At 37.1% G+C, this 19,171-nt stretch overlaps 1 protein-coding gene across 3 annotated transcripts in view; it reads left to right on the plus strand.

Annotated features, from left to right (window-relative positions):
- The window catches only part of PSME3IP1 (proteasome activator subunit 3 interacting protein 1), a 47,777-nt gene that overhangs the window by 17,263 nt on the left and 11,343 nt on the right, over positions 1-19,171 (plus strand). For all 3 annotated transcript variants that reach the window (XM_043988080.1, XM_043988082.1, XM_043988081.1), the window contains 3 exons: positions 839-937; positions 1,364-1,485; positions 14,472-14,605. In XM_043988080.1, the coding sequence (XP_043844015.1) occupies positions 839-937; positions 1,364-1,485; positions 14,472-14,605 (355 nt within the window). The remainder of the gene's footprint in view (positions 1-838; positions 938-1,363; positions 1,486-14,471; positions 14,606-19,171) is intronic.

Here is a 19,171-nt window from a genome sequence, read left to right on the forward strand (position 1 = left end):
ACCTCTCTACTTTTTCATTTTTAAAAATGTCAACCTGTAAGCTTCAGAACAATTTTAATAGTTATTTGTATGCTTATATTCATCTTGAGCATTGTTAGGTGCAATGACCAACATCACTTTTTCCTTTTACTTTCAGGTGTATGATTAAGCTGGCTCTCCCAGCTTCAGTGTGCACTTCTTTAAGGAGAACCACCCCCCTTCAGTCATTTTCCTATGTAGCTATTTTTTTAAACGTTTATTTTTATTCATAGCAGGAATATCAGTATTATAGCATCTTATATTGAAAGCAATGGCCCAAGGTCACAAAGGTTAATAAGTGAGGAGCTGAGTGGGGTTTCAAAACCAAGTTATTTGACTTCAAATCTAGTGCACATTCCAGCACACACAAAATGTTCATTAACTTTAGTGTATCAGCTTGGTCATTGGATAGATTGAACATTCAAAGTATGAACAATTATGTTAACATTTGTAGATTTCTCCCAAATAGCATGATTTGTGTCACTCTTTTCCTTTCCTGCCACTTTTTCATCATTACCATAACAGGGGAATACAGAGGAATGAAGACCATTTAGCACAGCTTTTTGTTGCTTTCTAGCCCTTGGGTGACAAGTCTCTCTGAGAAGCTAGACTTTAGATGACAGACACCTAGTCTCTTTCTGGGCCTATAGACAAAGCCTTTCCAGTTTGTTGTGACCTGTCAGAACTTAGGATACTCTATTGTAGTCTTCAAGAGCCTAAAGTCATCTTTATGCCATGTAAAAGCCTTCTGTGGCACCAAAATTACTCTTTAAAAAAAAAGTTGTAAAGTACATTTGGATTTTTCCTCCACACTTTTCAGAATGCCCTGAGGAGGTATATGATCCTCGATCCCTATATGAAAGACTCCAGGAACAAAAAGACAAGAAGCAGCAGGAATATGAGGAACAGTTCAAATTCAGTAAGTCTGAGAAAATTATGTAACTCATGAGCTTTGGTCATTTTCTTATGCTTCTTTGCCTCACATGATGCTTTGCTCCAGAGAGCCCATAATATTGTAAGATTGGTTTACAGCTTTCAAATTCTCATTTAGAAGGAAATGGAATCTGTGGCCCTTTGCCATTCATACAGTATTAACATTTTTGTTTCAAACTCAAGAAGCCAAGTTTAATATCTGTATTCCATCACATTTGTGGGCTCGTATTTGGTATTAAGGGGGGCAGTAGAATGTTTTTTATATCATGTTGTTTATTCAAAGAGCACAGTCATTTACTAATTCCTTCTTCCTCTCCCATAGAGGATCTTCTGTTTATTAAAGAAAAGGCTTTAGTTAATGATATTTTCCCTTTAGCCTACTAAATGTGCCTCATTCTAATTATTTCCTCAGAAAACATGGTAAGAGGCTTAAATGAAGATGAGACAAACTTCCTTGATGAGGTTTCTCGGCAGCAAGAGCTAATAGAAAAGCAACGAAGGGAAGAAGAACTGAAAGAACTGAAGGAATACAGAATATCCTTTGTACTGAATGCTGGACTGTTGGGTACAGTCTTGGGGAGTCAGGAAGCAAATGTCTCTAAGTCTCATTAGATGGTCTCAGAGAGCCTCCTAGCTCTAATATTTTAGAATTCTGTGATTTATTGAATTCTTGCAATGTACAAAAATCCCTCTGTCAAGTGGGAATCCACTTTTGCTTTAGAATTAGCCAGATCTACATATCCTGATAGTTATTACTGCAAAACATCCATGCCGTGTGCTTACATACAAGGTAATCCAGGAATAAATGCCTCCCTACCTGTCTCACTTGGCCCCAAAAGCTTTTGTGCAATTAGTAGTGGAAAAGGACACTGGTCTGGGAATCTGGAGACCTGAGTTCTAGTCCTTGCTGTGCAACTTAGAAGTTAAGAAAGTAAAAAAGTCCCCCTATCGCTGGGGCTCAATTTCCCCAGGAGGGGTCTGGACTAGTTGATAGGTCTATTCTAGTTTGACATTGTTATTTGGAGGCTTCTTGATATCTCAGTATGATTTTATGGTAGAGTAGACAACAGTCTCAGACCTCACTGTGGCTAAATGGAACCCATACATGTAGATGTGACATATATTTTACGTATTTTAGTTGTTACTGAATCACTTAAGACCTCTTTTTAGAGATATATTCCAAGATGGTAGCATTATATCTGACAAACTATCAACTTAAAATTTAAATGAGAAATATAGGGGCAGCTAGGTGGCGCAGTGGATAGAGCACCAACCCTGGAGTCAGGATGACCTGAGTTCAAATGCAGCTTCAGACAGTTGACACTTACTAGCTGTGTGACCCTGGGCAAATCACTTAACCCCAATTGCCTCACCAAAAACAAACAAAAAAAGTGATTAAATGAGAAATATAAAATCTCCAATACATAAGATAATACAGCTCTAATGAACAAGATACAAAAGAAATGCCAAAAAAAGTAAATACTCTCAGAGCCTCCAAAGTTTGTTTCCATGCAATGTCACAGAACTAGCTATCATTTCTTTCCTTCCTTCCTTCCTTCCTTCCTTCCTTCCTTCCTTCCTTCCTTCCTTCCTTCCTTCCTTCCTTCCTTCTTTCTTCCTTCCTTTTTTCTTCCTTCCTTCCTTTTTTTTCTTTCTTTCTTTCTTTCTTTCTTTCTTTCTTTCTTTCTTTCTTTCTTTCTTTCTTTCTTTCTTTCTTTCTTTCAGGGCAATGAAGGTTAAATGACTTGCCCAGGGTCACACAGGTAGCAGGTGTCAAGTATCTGAGGCCGGATTTGAACTCGGGTCCTCCTGAATCCAGGGCCGGTGCTCTATCCACTGCGCCACCTAGCTGCCCGCAAGAGTTTTTACTCTTAATGGAAAATTTTGGGTAATTCTGATTATCTAGGAAAGAGATGAAGAGCAGGTCTCTCAACTAGCTAATGGATATTATATAATATTAAAATGTATAAGTAACTAGATAGATTTGATGTAGGAATCGAAGGATTAGATATTTATTTATTGAATTAAGAGGTTTTGGGCGGGGGGGTTGTGCTTTATTTAAGAGTTATCATGACAGGTTACTTTTCATAATACTCCAAAATATAAATAATTTCCCTTAGCTTTGATGTGTTCTTATATAAAATAATTTGTTTAGTGTGGGAAAAAAAATTTTATACTACTATGCTTATTTTATTTAAGACTAACTGATTATTTTTATTTAAAAATTTTATTGATATTTTTTGTTTTTACTTTATGTTCATTTCCAAAAAGAGAGAAAATGGTTAAGCAAAATCATCCAACACATCAACTGAAAAAGATGGTAGAGAAAATCTTTTACCCCCATAGTTTCCTACCTCTGTAAAGGTGGGCGAGAGATGTACTTTCTCGTCTTGTCTCTGGGGACAAACTTGATTATAATTACAGTGTTCAGTTTCTTATTTTTTTCTTTCTGTTTACATTGCTATATTTATTGTGAATATTGTGTATATACTTCATGTAGAATCATGCTGAATCAATTCATGTCTTATGCTTCTCCAAATTCTTCATGTTCGTCATTTATTATGATACAATAATATTTCATTACCTTCTTGTACCACAATTTGTTTTAGGCATCCCCCCTAATCTAAAGGGTGAGGCAGCTAGGTGGTGAAGTGCACAGAGCACTGGGCTTGGAATCAGGAAGATTCATCTTCCTGAGTTCAAATTCAGCCTCAGACACTTACTGTGTGACCCCAGTCGAGTCACTTAACCCTGTTTGCCTCAGTTTCTCACCCATAAAATGAGCCATGACAGGAAATGGAAAACTAGTATCTTTGCCAAGAAAACAATACTGAACAACAATAATAAAAATATAAAGGATATCTACTTTGCAACCAGGAGTTATAAGTGGATAGAGCACTGGCCTTGAAGTTAGGAAGACCTGAGTTCAAGTCCTGCCACATAACATTTTAGCACTCATAGTACGATGATATTACACTCATAGTACTCAGACCCTTCTAACTCTGTGAACTCTGAGCAAGGTCATGTAAACTTTCTCAATTTCAGTTTCTTCATCAGTAAACTGAGGATAATTAACAGCACCTGCTTTAAGTGAAGATGAATAACATATGTAAAGCACATTAAGCTTCAAAGAACTATAATATTAGCTCTTGTTATTGGTTACAGAAAAAGTAGGTAATTTTTAATATCACTCCTTGAATGTGTTGTTTTTGTAGCATATCTGACCAATTCATCATCTACCTCTTAAATTACCAGAAGGCTCCTTGAGCTTTGGATGTGGATCATATATTTCAAACATATACAGACTATAACAAAACTTTTAGGGTAGTTTTAAGTTAGTAAAAGAAAAATTAAATGTTTTTTTTAAATCAATGTTGTAGTAGTACAAATATAGGAGTATTTATTTTTTTATTAATTTCAAGTCTTCATTTTTGTTTTATGTATTACTAATGAAAATATTTTCTTAGGGAATTGACTTCCCTTAATGGTGGACCTGTAGATAAAAATCACAGCATGCTTGTTGTGTTGGCACTCTCAGCCTATCATTTCTATAATTTTTACTCTTTGGAAATTAATGTTTAGTTTTAAAGTGGGATTTGTTTCCATAGTAGGTTTAAAAAGCATTAAGATGGTCCTGAAAATACTACTTGAAATCTGCCATGTAAATCTCAGCTGGAATAGAATCAGTACCAGGTGCTTTGCCACAGCAGATGAACCAAATGGCATTCTGAACCCCTTTTTCAGTTGGAAGTTCAATTAGAGAAGGATTGACTTTAACTTGAGGTATATGATCAGTATCTTTGGCATTAATTAACAAAGGTCTGTTGTGAATACAATGGAAGTGTTCAGCCCACCTTTCCAGGATCTTGTCTTTATCATTAATCAGTTTGGTTCCATAAGCACTAAATAGTTGAGGTGAACCATAGATCTTTGGCCTATGAATGCCATCATAAAAGCACTTCGGATTGCTACTATCAGTGTAAAATTGAATTTCTTCTGCCTTCTTACTGAGCCAAGAATTCTGCATCTCTCTAAGCTTTGCTTGCACTATACTTTTTTTTGTTTCGTTTGTTTGTTTTGCAGGGCAATGAGGGTTAAGTGACTTGCCCAGGGTCACACAGTAGTATGCACTATACTTTTGATGGAGTTAATAGAGACAGATGAACTATCCTGCTGGTAAACCCTGTGGAATTCCTGTTTTCCTTTTAGCAGCTTCTGAATTTCCCCATCAATTTCATCAACCAATCTTGATGTTAGCAAGTGTTCTAGCCCCGGGGCGTAAATGCAGTGCTGTATACCAAATCTCTGAAAGCTGCCCAATTTTTAAAAACATTTATTTATTTAAATTGTTTTTCTAATTGCATGTAAAGATATTTTTTTGAGTTCCATATTTTTTTCCCACCCTCCCTTCCTTCCCCCCCACTGAGGACAGCAAGCCATTTGATATGTTACACATTACAAGCATGTTAACATATTTTTCTTCCTTCTCTTATTTGGTTTATAAAATCCTTTTTGGGGGGCAGCTAGGTGGTGCAGTGGATAGAGCACTGGCCCTGGAGTCAGGAGGACCCGAGTTCAAATCCGGCCTCAGACACTTAACACTTACTAGCTGTGTGACCCTGGGCAAATCACTTAACCCCAATTGCCTCACTAAAAAAAAAAAATAATAATAATAAATAAAATCCTTTTTGAGCTCTTTTAGGAGGGCTTTTTGGTCTCAAGACTGATTCTTCTTCCCCTTTAAGGCTTCACATATAGGGGTTTTATCATTGTTGTCTTCCTCCGAGTTTATGTTTTGATCTTCCCTGTCACCATAATAACTGTCAATGGTGAGGGTTCTTTTTTGTTTCTTATTCATATTTTTCTTTTTCTTTTAGCTTCTTTTGTGCCTTTTTAGGTCGAGTTCTGCTGCTGGGGTACAGCATGCACTGTCTGGAGCTTCTTTTGCTTGGGGCCGGGGGCCAAGTCACCAGCTTTCTGCTCTGAGGCATCAGCAGCTTGCAGCTTCTCACTGCACTGGAATGGCCCAGTTTGGTTGGGCCTGTGGAGAAGCTGATACCCTAGCTTGCAGATTGACTTCTGCCTTGGGTTTGTAGGCCTCACTACTGGCCTGCTGTGCCACTAGCATGCTAGACTAGGACCATGGGTCCTCAGCTGCTGATTTGTGCTCACTCAGATACCTCTGCGCCGAGCCGTGCTCCCCTTTTACCTGGATGAAACAGGCCTTTCCTAAAGATCTTCTAGATTATCTTAAGTCAGAAGATTGTTTTGCTCCATTTTTTGCAGGTTTTGCAGCTCCACAATCTGTTGAAAGGCGTAATTTAACGTTATTTCTGAGGGAAATTTGGGAGAGCTCAGGCAGCTTCTTGGTTTCACTCCGCCATCTTGCCTCTACCTCCGGAACTCCAGCTGCCTACTTTAAAAAAAAATTAGTATTTTATTTTTTGCCAATTAAATGTAAAAACAATTTTTAACATCCCTTTTTTAAAAGTTGAGTTCCAAATTCTCTACCTTCTTCTCTCTCCCTCCCTTGAAAGGCAAGCAATTCGATATAGGTTATACATGTGTAGTCATGCAAAACATTTCCATGTTAGTCATGTTATGAAAGAAAACAGCCAAAAATCTCAATAAAAATAAAATTTAAAAAATAGGCTTCAATTTGTATTCAGACACCATCAATTCTTTCTCTGGAGATGGATAGCATTCTTCATCCTAAATCCTTCAGAATTATCTTGGATCATTGTGTTGCTGAGAATAGCCAAGTCATTCACAGCTGATCATCCCACAACATTGCTGATAATATGTACACAGTACATTTCACTTTGCATCAGCTCATGTAAGTCTTTCCAAGTTTTTTCTGAAAGCATCCTGTTCATCATTCCTTTTCTTTTTCTTTTTCTTTTTTTTTTTGCGGGGCAATGAGGGTTAAGTGACTTGCCCAGGGTCACACAGCTAGTAAGTGTCAAGTGTCTGAGGCCAGATTTGAACTCAGGTCCTCTTGAATCTAGGGCCAGTGCTTTATCCACTGAGCCACCTAACTGCCCTTCCTGTTCATCATTTCTTATAGCATAATAGTAATCTATCATAATCACATACCACAGTTTGTTCAGCCATTTCCCAATTGATGTGCATCCCCTCAATTTCCAATTCTTTGCCACCAGAAAAAGAACTACTATAAATATTTTTGTACCTATAGATCATTTTTCTTTTTGTTATCTTTTTTGGATACAGACCTAGCAGTGGTATTGCTAGGTCAAAGAGCATGCATATTTTTATAGCTCTTTTCACATAATTCCAAATTGCTCTACAGGATAGTTGGATCAGTGTACAACTCCACAACAGTACGTTAGTGTCTCATTTTTCCCATATCCCCTCCGAGTATGGGCAAAGCAACAGAGTTCTGCCTCAGTGCTCACCAGTTGTGTGACCTCCTTACTGTCTATGGGCTGAGAGCTCCAGAAGCAGTCACTGCTGCTGCTGATTCAGTGACTCCCAAGGCTTGTTCCTGGTTTGCTGGGGCCAGCTCTTCATTGGTGGGGCCTGAGCTGGACTATGATTCACTCTCATCCAACTGCAACATAGACCTTTCCTGCCAACCTTCTAAGTTGTCTTTGGCTAGAAAATTATTTCATCCTGTTCTTTTGTGGGTTCTGCTGCTCCAGGAATTGTCATATGGCATTATTTAGAGGTATTTCAAGAAGTTTTGGGGAGAGCTCAGTTGAATCATTGCCCTTCCTCCACCATCTTGGCTCTGCACCCCTCCAGGTTAGCAGAGCCCACTTTTTTTCTGCTTCATTGTTGCCAAGTCTGTGTTGGCTTAGCTTTCTCTCCAAGTTAGCAACCAACTGTATCTGCTCGAAGAAGTGCTCCAATCTGTTGACATGAAGTCTTCTTCTGGTAGTCGTTTTGTCTTGGAGCCTCTACTTTGGTTGAATATGAATATTTAGTTTGGAGAGGATGTCTATGATCAATCCAGTACTCAGTACCATACATTGCCTTTCTCACTCTTACATCCTGTCCTTCTATTTTTACACTGACATTGTCTGTTAAATGCCACTGTTTGTTGCAAAGGTGTATCCACAAAGTTTTATTGCATTTAGGTAGACAGAAGCCTGTGTTGGTGATGAGAACATCATGAGATACACAAGTTTGCAGTAATAAGTGACCATTGCTATTGCTGATTCCTTTCCTCCTAAGGACTCCCTGCCATGTCCAGTAGTCTGAGCCTACTCTTTCATTAAAGTCACCCAGAATTAGAAGCTTGTCCTCTTTTGGAATATTGATGATCAGGGTCTTCAGGTCTTGATAACATTTTTCTGTGGCCTCATCAGGGTTCGTCATGGTGGGAACATATGTATTGATGATGGTGGTATGGTACTCTCTTGCAAGTGGAAATCTCATTGTCATGAGTCTGTCATTCATTCCTTTTGGTAGGCATACCAGCTCATAGATCTGCCCAAGGCCTTTGATACTGTCAGTTGTGAGGCCTTGTGGAAAATTATGGCAAAATTTCAGTGCCTAGGGAAGTTCATCAATTTTATACATCAGTTGCATGATGGCATGCTTGCATGGGTTCTGGATAATGGATGATGCTCTCACACTTTCCCAGTCACCAATGGAGTGAAGCAAGGCTATGTGCTTTCTCCCATGTTTTTTTTTTTTTTTAGTGAGGCAATTGGGGTTAAGTGACTTGCCCAGGGTCACACAGCTAGTAAGTGTTAAGTGTCTGAGGTCGGATTTGAACTCAGGTACTCCTGAATCCAGGGCCGGTGCTCTATCCACTGCGCCACCTAGCTGCCCCCTCTCCCATGTTTTTTAGGATGATGTTTTCAGCAATGTTGTCATATGCCTTCAATGAGACAAAAATGGCATTGGGGTCAGCTACTGCACTGACAGTGAATTATTTAACTTGAAAAGGCCACAAGCCAAGACTAAAATAGAGGGGGGAATTGGTGCATGATTGATTGCATACTCTGAGACTGACATGCAACAAAGTATGGATCGATTCTTTGCTGCTTGTGCTAATTTTGACCTAACCATAAACAGCAAGAAAACACAGATTCTCTACCAGCCCAAACCATGCTAGCCATTTGTGGAACCATTGGTTATAGGAAATGAAGAAATATTGAATGCTATGGCTAAGTTTACTTACTTGGCAGTATACTCTCCAGGGATGTCCACATAGATGATGAGGTTCATTGCCAGAACTAGCTCGGTGTTTGGGAAAACTCCAAAGGAAAGTGTGAGAGACAAGAGGTATTCAATTACCTACCAAACTGAAGGCGTACAGAGCCATTGTTCTGACCTCATTGTCATACACCTGAGAAACCTGGACAGTATACCAATGCCATTCCAGGAAACTGAATTACTTCCATTTAAATTGTCTTAGGAAGATTCTGAAGATGATCTGGCAGGATAAGATACTAGACACTGAAGTCCTTTCTCCAGCTGAATTGCCAAGCATTCAAACTCTACTGCAGAGAGCACAATTCTGATGGGCTGGCCACATTGTTCAAATGTCAAACATACATTTGCCTAAAAGACTATTTTGTGGAGAACTCACATACGGCAAGCATTTACACAGAGCTCAGAAGAAGCCACACGAGGACACTCCCAAGGTCTCTGAAGAACTTTGGAATTGATTGTGTGATATAGGAGACACTGCAAAGGACTATCCAGTGTGGTATATCTGTATCAAAAAAGGTGCTGTACTCTTTGAAGCAGAATTTCAGTAGCTCAAAAGAAATGTGCAATGTGCAAATTTAGAGACATCTCCACTTCAAATGTTCATGTGGACTATGTGTGCCTGAACTGTGGTGGTACCTTCTGAGCTTATATTGGTCTGATCAGTCACAGTTGGACACGCTCTTCTTGATTCCAAGGTAGTGATATCATTTTGGTCCTCTTCAAGAATGAAGGGCAACAACTAAACAACTTGAAATCTGAGAGTCGTATATAATTCTCATTTTATAAATGAGAAGACTTGGGGTAGTTAATGGCTTTGACATCAGGGCATTAATAAAATAAAAACATTAGTGTATTAGTGTATTAGGTGGAGCTATGAATTGGTCTAGCCATTTTGGAAGGTCTTTTGGAACTCTGTTCCCCACTTCACTAAATTGCACATACCCAGTGTGTACCCAGTGATAGCACTACTAGACTTGTACCCTCAGAGAAATCAAAGGAAAGGACTCTTACGTTCAATAATAGTTACAGCTGCTCTTTTTGTTATAGCTAGGATTTGGAAACTAGTGGGGTATCTGCCAATTCAAGAATAGCTGAACACATGAAAAATGGAATATTATTGTCCTGTAAGAAATTACAGCAGGGGAAGTTTCAGAGAAACCTGAGAAGACTTATTATATAAACTGGTATAGAGTAAAGTGAGCAGAACCAATAACCAAAAAAACCTTTAAAAGCCTTAAGAACTCTGATTTAAGACCCATGGTAAAGCAGACTGACTGAGAGGAGAAGTTGCTGAATGAGACATTTCAGACAAGACTAATGTGGAAATTTGTTTCTGATTAACTATGCATATATGTTACAATGTTTTTTTTTCCCTAAAGGGGATGAAAGGGTTAGAATAGGGTAGCCTCCCCCCACCCCCCCCAAAAAGGAAGAAATGAACATTTTTCAAGCAGTTTTTTAAAAGGCATAGAAGACAACAGCAGAAAAGCCATAAGGAAGCACAGACAGGACAGCTTTTAAAGTAGCATTTACATGTTAAATTTATCATATACGTAAAAGAAAAAGTAAACTGTAAGTTTCATGTACAATCTCCTTTTTATGTTCTTTTTTGGATATGCTCATATTATTTAGGACTTGTTATGTTCAAAATAAAAATGAAATTAAACACAAACTTTGCCTCTGGAAATTAGAGTTAGCATGTTCTTGATGTGTAGCTTAATGAACAGACCATACTTATTTCTCTTTCTTACTCTTGGCAACAGAACCGGTCTATTGTTTTCAGTAAAGAAATTAACTGTGAATGAACCTAAGCAAATAAATAGTGATGAATGCATCTGTGAAGTGTTGAGCACTAGATGTCACTGTTGTTCCATTCCATAGCACTGATGAGCTAAATAATTTCTGGGAGAGAGCAGAAAGAAAACTAAGGAATATGTTTTATTTGTGTTCTCTGGGAAACAGAGTATCTAATGTTGGAAAATTCCTACATTACAACTGAACGATTTGCAATTTAAAGGCAAAAAAAAGTCTGTATAGATTTGCTTTATAAACATTTATGAATGTGAAGTTTGGCTAGACTTAATAATATTTTGTAAGTTAGTCTTTTTAAAATTTTGTTTCTTGCCTCAGTTCCCCCTCACACACCTGACACTAGAGAAGGCCACCATTTGACACAGATTTATAAATATTTGTAAAACCATATTATGCATACTTTGTCAGTTCTTTCTCTGGAGTGGATAGCATCTTCCTTCATAGGTCCTTTATAGTTCATTTGAATATTCATAGTACTCAGAATAACTTGGTTGTTCACAACTGTTCTTCAAACAGTGTTGCCCTTTACAGTATACATCGTTCCCTTGGTTCTGCTCATTTTACTTTGTTATTTCATGCAAGTCTTAACTATTTTTTTTCTCTAAAATCAACCAGCTCATCATTTCTTAGAATACAGTAGTATTCCATCATAATCATATACCACAACTTGTTTAGCCATTCCCCAGTTGATCAATATCTCCATAATTTCCAGTTATTTGCCACCACAAAGAGAGCTACTATAAATATTTTAGAATATATGTTCTTTGCCTTTTTTCCTGATCATCTTGGAAAATAGACCTAATCATGGTATTGCTGAGTTTAAAAGTATACGTAGTTTTATATATCTTTGGGAATAATTCCAGATTGTTCTCCAAAATGGTTGGATCAGTTCACAGTCCTACCAATAAGGTATTAGTGTCCTAATTTTTCCACATCTGCTCCAACATTTGTCATTTTCCCCTTTTATCATTTTAGTCAATCTGATAGGTGACAGATGATATCTCAGTTGCTTTCATTTGTATTTCTCTAATCAGTAATGCATTTTTTCATATGACTAAACATAGTTTTGATTTCTCCATCAAAGAACTGCCTGTTTATAGCCTTTGACCATTTATTTATTGGGGAATGACTCATTCTTATTAATTTGACAAAGTTCTCTATATATTTGAGATATGAAACCTTTATCTGAGAAATTATAAAATTTTCCCCGGTTTTCTGTTTTCCTTCTAATCTGGGCTGTATTGGTTTTTATATGTAAAAAAACTGTTTAATGTAATCAAAATGATCTGTTTTAGATCTCAAAGTGCTCTATTTCTTATTTATTCATAAATTCTTCTCATCCATAAGTCTGACAGGTAACATGTTCCATGTTCTTCTAGTTTTCTTATATATTCTTTTATATCTAGGTCATATATCTATTTTGACCTTATCTTGGTAAATGATATGAGATACTGATCTATAGCCAATTTCTGCCAGAATGCTTCCCAGTTTTTACACTATTTTTACCAAATAGTGTATTCTTTTCCCAAAAGCTTAAATCTTTACATCTGTCAAACACAAGGTTGCCATAATCTTATACTGCTGTGAATTGTATGTCTACTCTGTTCCACTGATCCACCTTTCTATTTCTTAGCCAGTACCAAATAATTTTGATAATTATTGCCATATAATATAGTTATTATATAGTACTGTTAAACCCTCCATCCTTTACATTTTTTATTAATTCCTTTGATATTCTTGATTTTTTGTTCTTCCAAATGAATTTTTAAATTATTTTTTCTAGCTCAATAAAATAATTTTTTGGTATTTTATTTGGGATGGCATTGAATAAGTAGATTAGCTTAGGTAGAATTGTTATTTTTATTATATTGGCTTTGCCGAACCATGAACAAAGACTATTTCTCTAATTATTTAAATCAGACTTTATTTGTATAAAAAGTGTTTTATAATTATGTTCATGTGGTTCCTGGGTTTGTCTTTTTAGGTATACTCCCAGTTATTTTATGCAGCCTATAGTTATTTTAAATTGGGTAACTCTTAATAGCCCCTCTTGGAGGGGTTTGTTGGTGATATATAAAATACTGATGATTTATGTGTGTTTATTTTATATCTTACTACTTTGCTAAAATTCTTTTCAACTAACTTTTTTTTTTTTTTTGCGGGGCAATGGGAGTTAAGTGACTTGCCCAGGGTCACACAGCTAGTGTCAAGTGTCTGAGGTCGTATTTGAACTCAGGTACTCCTGAATCCATGGCTGGTGCTTTATCCACTGTGCCACCTAGCTGTCCCCCTCAACTAACTTTTTAGTTGAAACCTTAGGATTTTCCAAGTATATCATCATATCATGTCATCTGCAAAAAGAGATAGTTTTATTACCTCATTGCCCATTCTGATTTCTTCAGTTTTTATTTCTTTTATTGTTATTGCTAGCATTTCTTTCTTTCTTTCTTTTTTGGTGGGGCAATGGGGGTTAAGTGACTTGCCCAGGGCTACACAGCTAGTAAGTATCAAGTGTCTGAGGCCGAATTTGAGCTCTGGTCCTCCTGAATCCAGGGCTGGTGCTTTATCCACTGCGCCACCTAGCTGCCCCTAGCATTTCTAATACAATATTGAATAATATGGGTGATAATGGGCCTTCCTTGTTTCAATCCTGATCTTACTGGGAAGGCTTCTAGCTTATTCCCATTACAAATAATGGTTGCAGATGGTTTTAGGTAGATGCTTCTTATCATTTTAAGGAAAATTCAATCTATACCCCTGCTTTCAAGTGTTTTTAATAGGAATGAGTATTTTGTATTTTGTCAATCTTTTCCTGTATCTATTGATATAATTATATGATTTTTGTTACTTTTGTTAATTGATATAGTCAATTATGTTAATAGTTTTCCTTATGTTAAACCATTCCTGCATTCCTAGTATAAATCCTGCTTAGTCACCATGTATGATCTTTGTGATGTGTTTTAGTTTTTAGTTGTTAGTTTTTATAAGACCAATTCAGCAACATCTGGTTTCCTTACATTCTACCGTTTGCTTTTGGAGACTCTTTTAGGGAAAAAAACCAATTGTTCCCTGACTTAACAAGAAAAAAAATTTACTCTTCCCATAGTTGTTCCATTGCTAAGACCTCTAGATGTCATGCAGGTTAGTTGTGTCCTTGAGTATTATGGGGTGACTGGATTTGCTCAGTAGTTAATGACCAAAAATTTGAGGTAGTATTTAGATTTTATGTAATTTTCTCCTTTGGTTCTTTTCTTTTTAAACCATTTGGAATAGTGAAATGAAAATGGTTTAGAGTAAAAAGAGAGAAGGAGTTTTTTCTTTCTTGCTCTGTCAGGCTAGGTAGTCATTATTTGGTATCATAGCAATTGAAACTCCTATGGGATGATCAGTCTTTCTTACTTTGGGCTCCTTTGGATACTTTCTTCTTAAGGCAGGGGTCTGTGTTCTGAAATAGTCATCAAATTGTTTTGTTTTGCTTTGCTTTGTTTTGCTTTTTGTTTGATCCTTAACCTCAGATTCACAGCACTCTTGCCAAAGTTGGAGTATCTTCAGATACTAAAAAGGAAGGGGAGAAGAAATTGTCTGTGAAACCATTAGAAACCAAGAACAAGTTTTCTCAGGCAAAGCTGCTGGCAGGAGCTGTAAAACACAAAAGGTGGGGGCTTGCACATCTTATAAATTAGCCCTTTGACTTCACAGGTAGAAACCAAAAGTGACAATTGACCTGAGGCAAACCTCTTGCATCGTCTGTCCCCTGGGTCTCTTTTCCACTCCCCCACCTCTATATTAGAGATGCTTTATGCTGGATCTCAGAGAACAATAGCTTCTGGGGTTGTATTCTTGATCTATGGTCTTCTGACATCATTGCCATACTAGACACCCAGCCTTTGTAACTAATAGGTAGCAAGGTAGCAGAATTGCATCCTAAAAAAACAGTACTGCCTTCTGTCCACTGGGTAAGGCAGAATAAAAATCCTTTGATATACTGTACTATGTTACTCCTCCATTTCAAAAATCTGGAGTAGTGACACTAAGGTGACTGAGTCTCAGGTTATGTCAACTTGACAAACCAAAGTGTTGATGAAGGATGATGATGCTAAGTTTTATGTTGTCTCTTTTATAAATTAAATGTATATTGCCATTTGGCCACATGTTGGAAGAAAGTATATTAAAGTTGCCTTAATCTCCAGGAGGGAAAATCTAATATTCATTTTAGCATTTCCAACATTTAAAAATGTTATAGTGATTTTTTGATGCTGATGTCAGTGAACATAAGGAGCACATCTGAAAAAGTCCATCTTTACTGTTGTGAATTAAGTTTTTTTGTTCAGATTATCACATAAACACCAACCACTAGCCCAGTTTTGTTATTTAGATCTATGTACAAACTAACTAAGTCTTTTTCATTCATAATTCTAATTTAGGAGGGAATTCATTTGTAAGTAACCTTCATTCACAACTGTTTTGTGTCCTGTAAGGTACCTTTTATTACTTTAGGGAACAGATTAATCTCTAGTCTTGACTCTGGGGTCCTTGGTTTATTTACATTCTCATAATGATGGGTCCCTAGAAATAAGGGGAATGAATGGCTTTCATTGAGTTATTTCAACAATTATTTTTTCAGAAGGGCTCATTTTATCTTTTGTTTGATGCAAAATGGAAAATGCCCCACTGATGCGCCAAAGAAATGAGCTCTTTGCATATTGATACCTTCTCTACAAGGAGTGCTTATGACATGGATGCCCTTTACCTGGAAATTGGGCTGCTGGTTGTTTACAGGAGTGTTGTCACACTCAGAAAGAAACCTGTTCATAAATATCCTGGCAGGTTACATGTTTACTTAGTTTTAAAATGTAATGCTATCGGGGGCGGCTAGGTGGTGCAGTGGATAAAGCACTGGCCCTGAATTCAGGAGTACCTGAGTTCAAATCCGGCCTCAGACACTTGACACTTACTAGCTGTGTGACCCTGGGCAAGTCACTTAACCCCCATTGCCCCGCCAAAAAAAAAAAAAGTAATATTATCTATGTTTTATTGTATTTATATTTATTTTGTTAAATATTTCCCAATTAATCTGGTTTAGGCCTGTGCTCAGAAGTGTTGGAGTGTTGCTCCTTAGGCTATGTATTTGACAGCTTTCATTTGTAGCTTTTTGTATGTTTTGAACTTCATAGTGGATAGGAAAATCAATCCATTTTGTGAGCAGTATATGAATTTTAGTTACGATGGCAAGAGAAACATTTATAGCATCATGAAGGGTGTGCTTCAGCACACTTAACATATCACCACTCACCTCCAAACTTCAGAGGTACAACTATAGACCTACTTAGCTAGAAGAAGTAGATTTTATAATCAAGGGGTTTTTTGAGTGCAGCAGAATTCACTTTTTCTAAGAGCTGGAAGGAATCTTGTCCAACTCTCTTTTTTCATTTTTTAAATTTAAAAAAATTGTTTTAAATTATCAAGCATTTATCTTTTCTCCTTCTTCCCTCTCCCATCTCCTCTCCTACTGGAAAAGAGGAAAGAAAAAAGAAAAAGAAAAGCCTTGTAACAAATAAGCATTGTCAAGCCAAACAGATTCCTTTATTGGCCATGTTCAAAAATATGTCTCTCAGGAGATGGGGTAAGCACCTCCTATTTTTCTTCTTTGGCCCTCTAGAATCATGACTGAGTGTTGTATTAATCAGAGTTCTTAAGTCTTTCAAATTTGTTCCTTTTACAAAACTGATATTATAGATTGTTCTCCCAGTTCTGCTCATTTTGCTCTGCCTCAGTCCATATACATCTTCCCAGGTTTCTTTGAAGTCATGTTTCTAAGCTTCTTTCAGCATAATAGTATTGTATTATGTTCATGTACCCACAATTTGTTCAGCCCCAATTGAGAGGTACTCCCATAGTTCAGTTTTTTGCCACCATAGAAAGAGCTGCTAGAAATATTTTTTACATAACATTTTTTTCTTTCTTTGATAGCCTTGGGAATATAAGCCTAGTAGTGGTATTTCTGGGTCAAAGAGTATATATAGTTTAGTAACTTTTGAGTCATAGTTCTAAATTGCTTTCCAGAATGACTGTACCAGTTCACAGCTAAACCAACAGTGCATTGTTCTTTTTCCCATAGCCACTCTGACATTTGTCATCTTCATTTTTGTCTCCTGTCCCAATCTGATGGGTGTGAGGTAGATCCTTAAAGTTGCTTTAATTTACATTTCTCTAATTATTAATGATATGAAACATTAAAAAAATGTGGAAATGGAAGCTTTCTTCCCTTGATCATATCCTTTATCAATTTATCAATTGGGAAAATGACTCTTACTCTAAGTTTGATTCTCAGTTCCTTATATATTTTGGAAATGAGACCTTTATCAAAGAAACTTGCTTCAAATTTTCCCCCCAGTTACCTGTTTCCCTTCTAATCTCAGGTGCATTGAATTCATTTGTGCAAAAACTTTTTAATTTTATGTATTTTCTTCTACTCTATTTTGTTATTTTTTCTCTCTTTGCTTCCTGATTCCTCTTACATAGAAAAACACGTTTGTGCTTCACGCAAACAACTTTCCCTGCCCCTCTTCTCTTTCCTTCACCCAGACCCCCATTACAGGCTCTTAACCTTTCTTTCCTTTCTAAGACTTTGAATGTAGTGTTTGTTTTGCATATATTTAATCTGTTCCTAAATCTACCCTCCCTTTTATTTCCCCCTTTTCTCTCCTGTCTCTTCTATTGTTCTGTTGAATTGAATATATTTCCATACCAAACTCATGTATATTTATAAACACAAATGTGTGTTCTATCCCCCTTTGACCAGTTCAGATGAAAGTGAGTACAAATTCTATTTGTGCCCCCCAATTATGTAGGATGTCTCTCTCCCCCCCCCCCCCCGCCCCATTTCCCCCTTTTCCTCCCTAGTGTATATTTCTCCTCCCTTTTCTTCTTTTAAAATCACAAAACATAACAGAAATCACTCTCAGGCCCTCCATCTTATTTGACTCTGACTCTTGTGACATTATGGTTCTTAGAAAATGTTTGTGTGATCCTTTCCCTCTTTCTGCCCCATTAGAATATAAACACTTTTTTCCTTATGATGTTTTTTCTGATTGTTCACTTGTGATTGCCATTTTTTGTTTTTCTTTACTCCCATATTTGCATCTTAAAGTTTCTATTCAGCTCTGGTCTTTTTTATCAGAAAATGTATGGAAGTTTTCTTTCATTAAAAATTTTACTTTTTTTCATTATACTCCGTTTTGCTAGATTCTTTTTTTGTTTGTTTTTGTTTTTGTTTTTTTGCTGGGCAGTGAGGGTTAAATGACTTGCCCAGGGTCATACAGCTAGTAAGTGTCAAGTGTCTGAGGCCAGATTTGAACTCAGGTCCTCCTGAATCCAGGGCCGGTGCTTTATCCACTGCACCACCTAGCTGCCCCAGTTCAGTGATTCTTAAATTCTTTCTCCTTGATCTGTTCCAAGTCCATTGTTAATGTAAGATGCCTTATATTTTCTTTTTGTAATCTTTTGACTTTGTTCTAGTATTTCTTATTATCTCATGGAGTCATTAAACTTTTATTATCCATTCTAATATCCAACGAGTCTTTTAGTTGGGTGAAGTTTTATCCCTCTTGTGCTAAGTCTCTCCCCAAATTTCTTCTCTATAACTCTCATCTCTTTTCTAATTCTTTCTTCCAGAGCTCTCAGTTCATTTAACATCATTTTAAACCTTTTAAAAAATGCTTTAATCATTTCTTCTAGGTATTGTAATTGAACTTATGGCCACACTATTTTCCTTTTAGGCTTTGTTTATAGGTGTTTGGGAGTTATTCTTCTCTTCTGGGTTTACTATTAGGACATTCATGGCATCATAAAAGTTGCTGACCTTGGTTGGATGAGTCTAATATCTGCTCTAGGTAACCCCACAGTTGGAGCTCCCCCTGAGAAATGCCATGTTGGTATGGACTCAGTTCTAAGCTCTAGGCATCCCCACTCTGCTGGCCTGCTTTAGCTATGGGCAGTGAGTCCATGATCCCAGCCCACCTCTTTTTCACAGTTCTTGCCCCGGTCATTTGCCTATAGGTCTAATTGTGACCTTGGGCTAGAAAGATAGATAATCCACTGTAGTGCCTGCCCAGTCACTACTCAATCTAGTGTTCTTGGATCATGACTGGAGTAGTTGTGGGGCAGCTGGGCTCTACTGCTTCCTTCTACTCTGCCATTTTGACTTGGTTTGAGTGAAGTG

Source organism: Dromiciops gliroides, chromosome 2, assembly GCF_019393635.1.
Source record: "Dromiciops gliroides isolate mDroGli1 chromosome 2, mDroGli1.pri, whole genome shotgun sequence".
Lineage (NCBI taxonomy): Eukaryota > Metazoa > Chordata > Mammalia > Microbiotheria > Microbiotheriidae > Dromiciops > Dromiciops gliroides.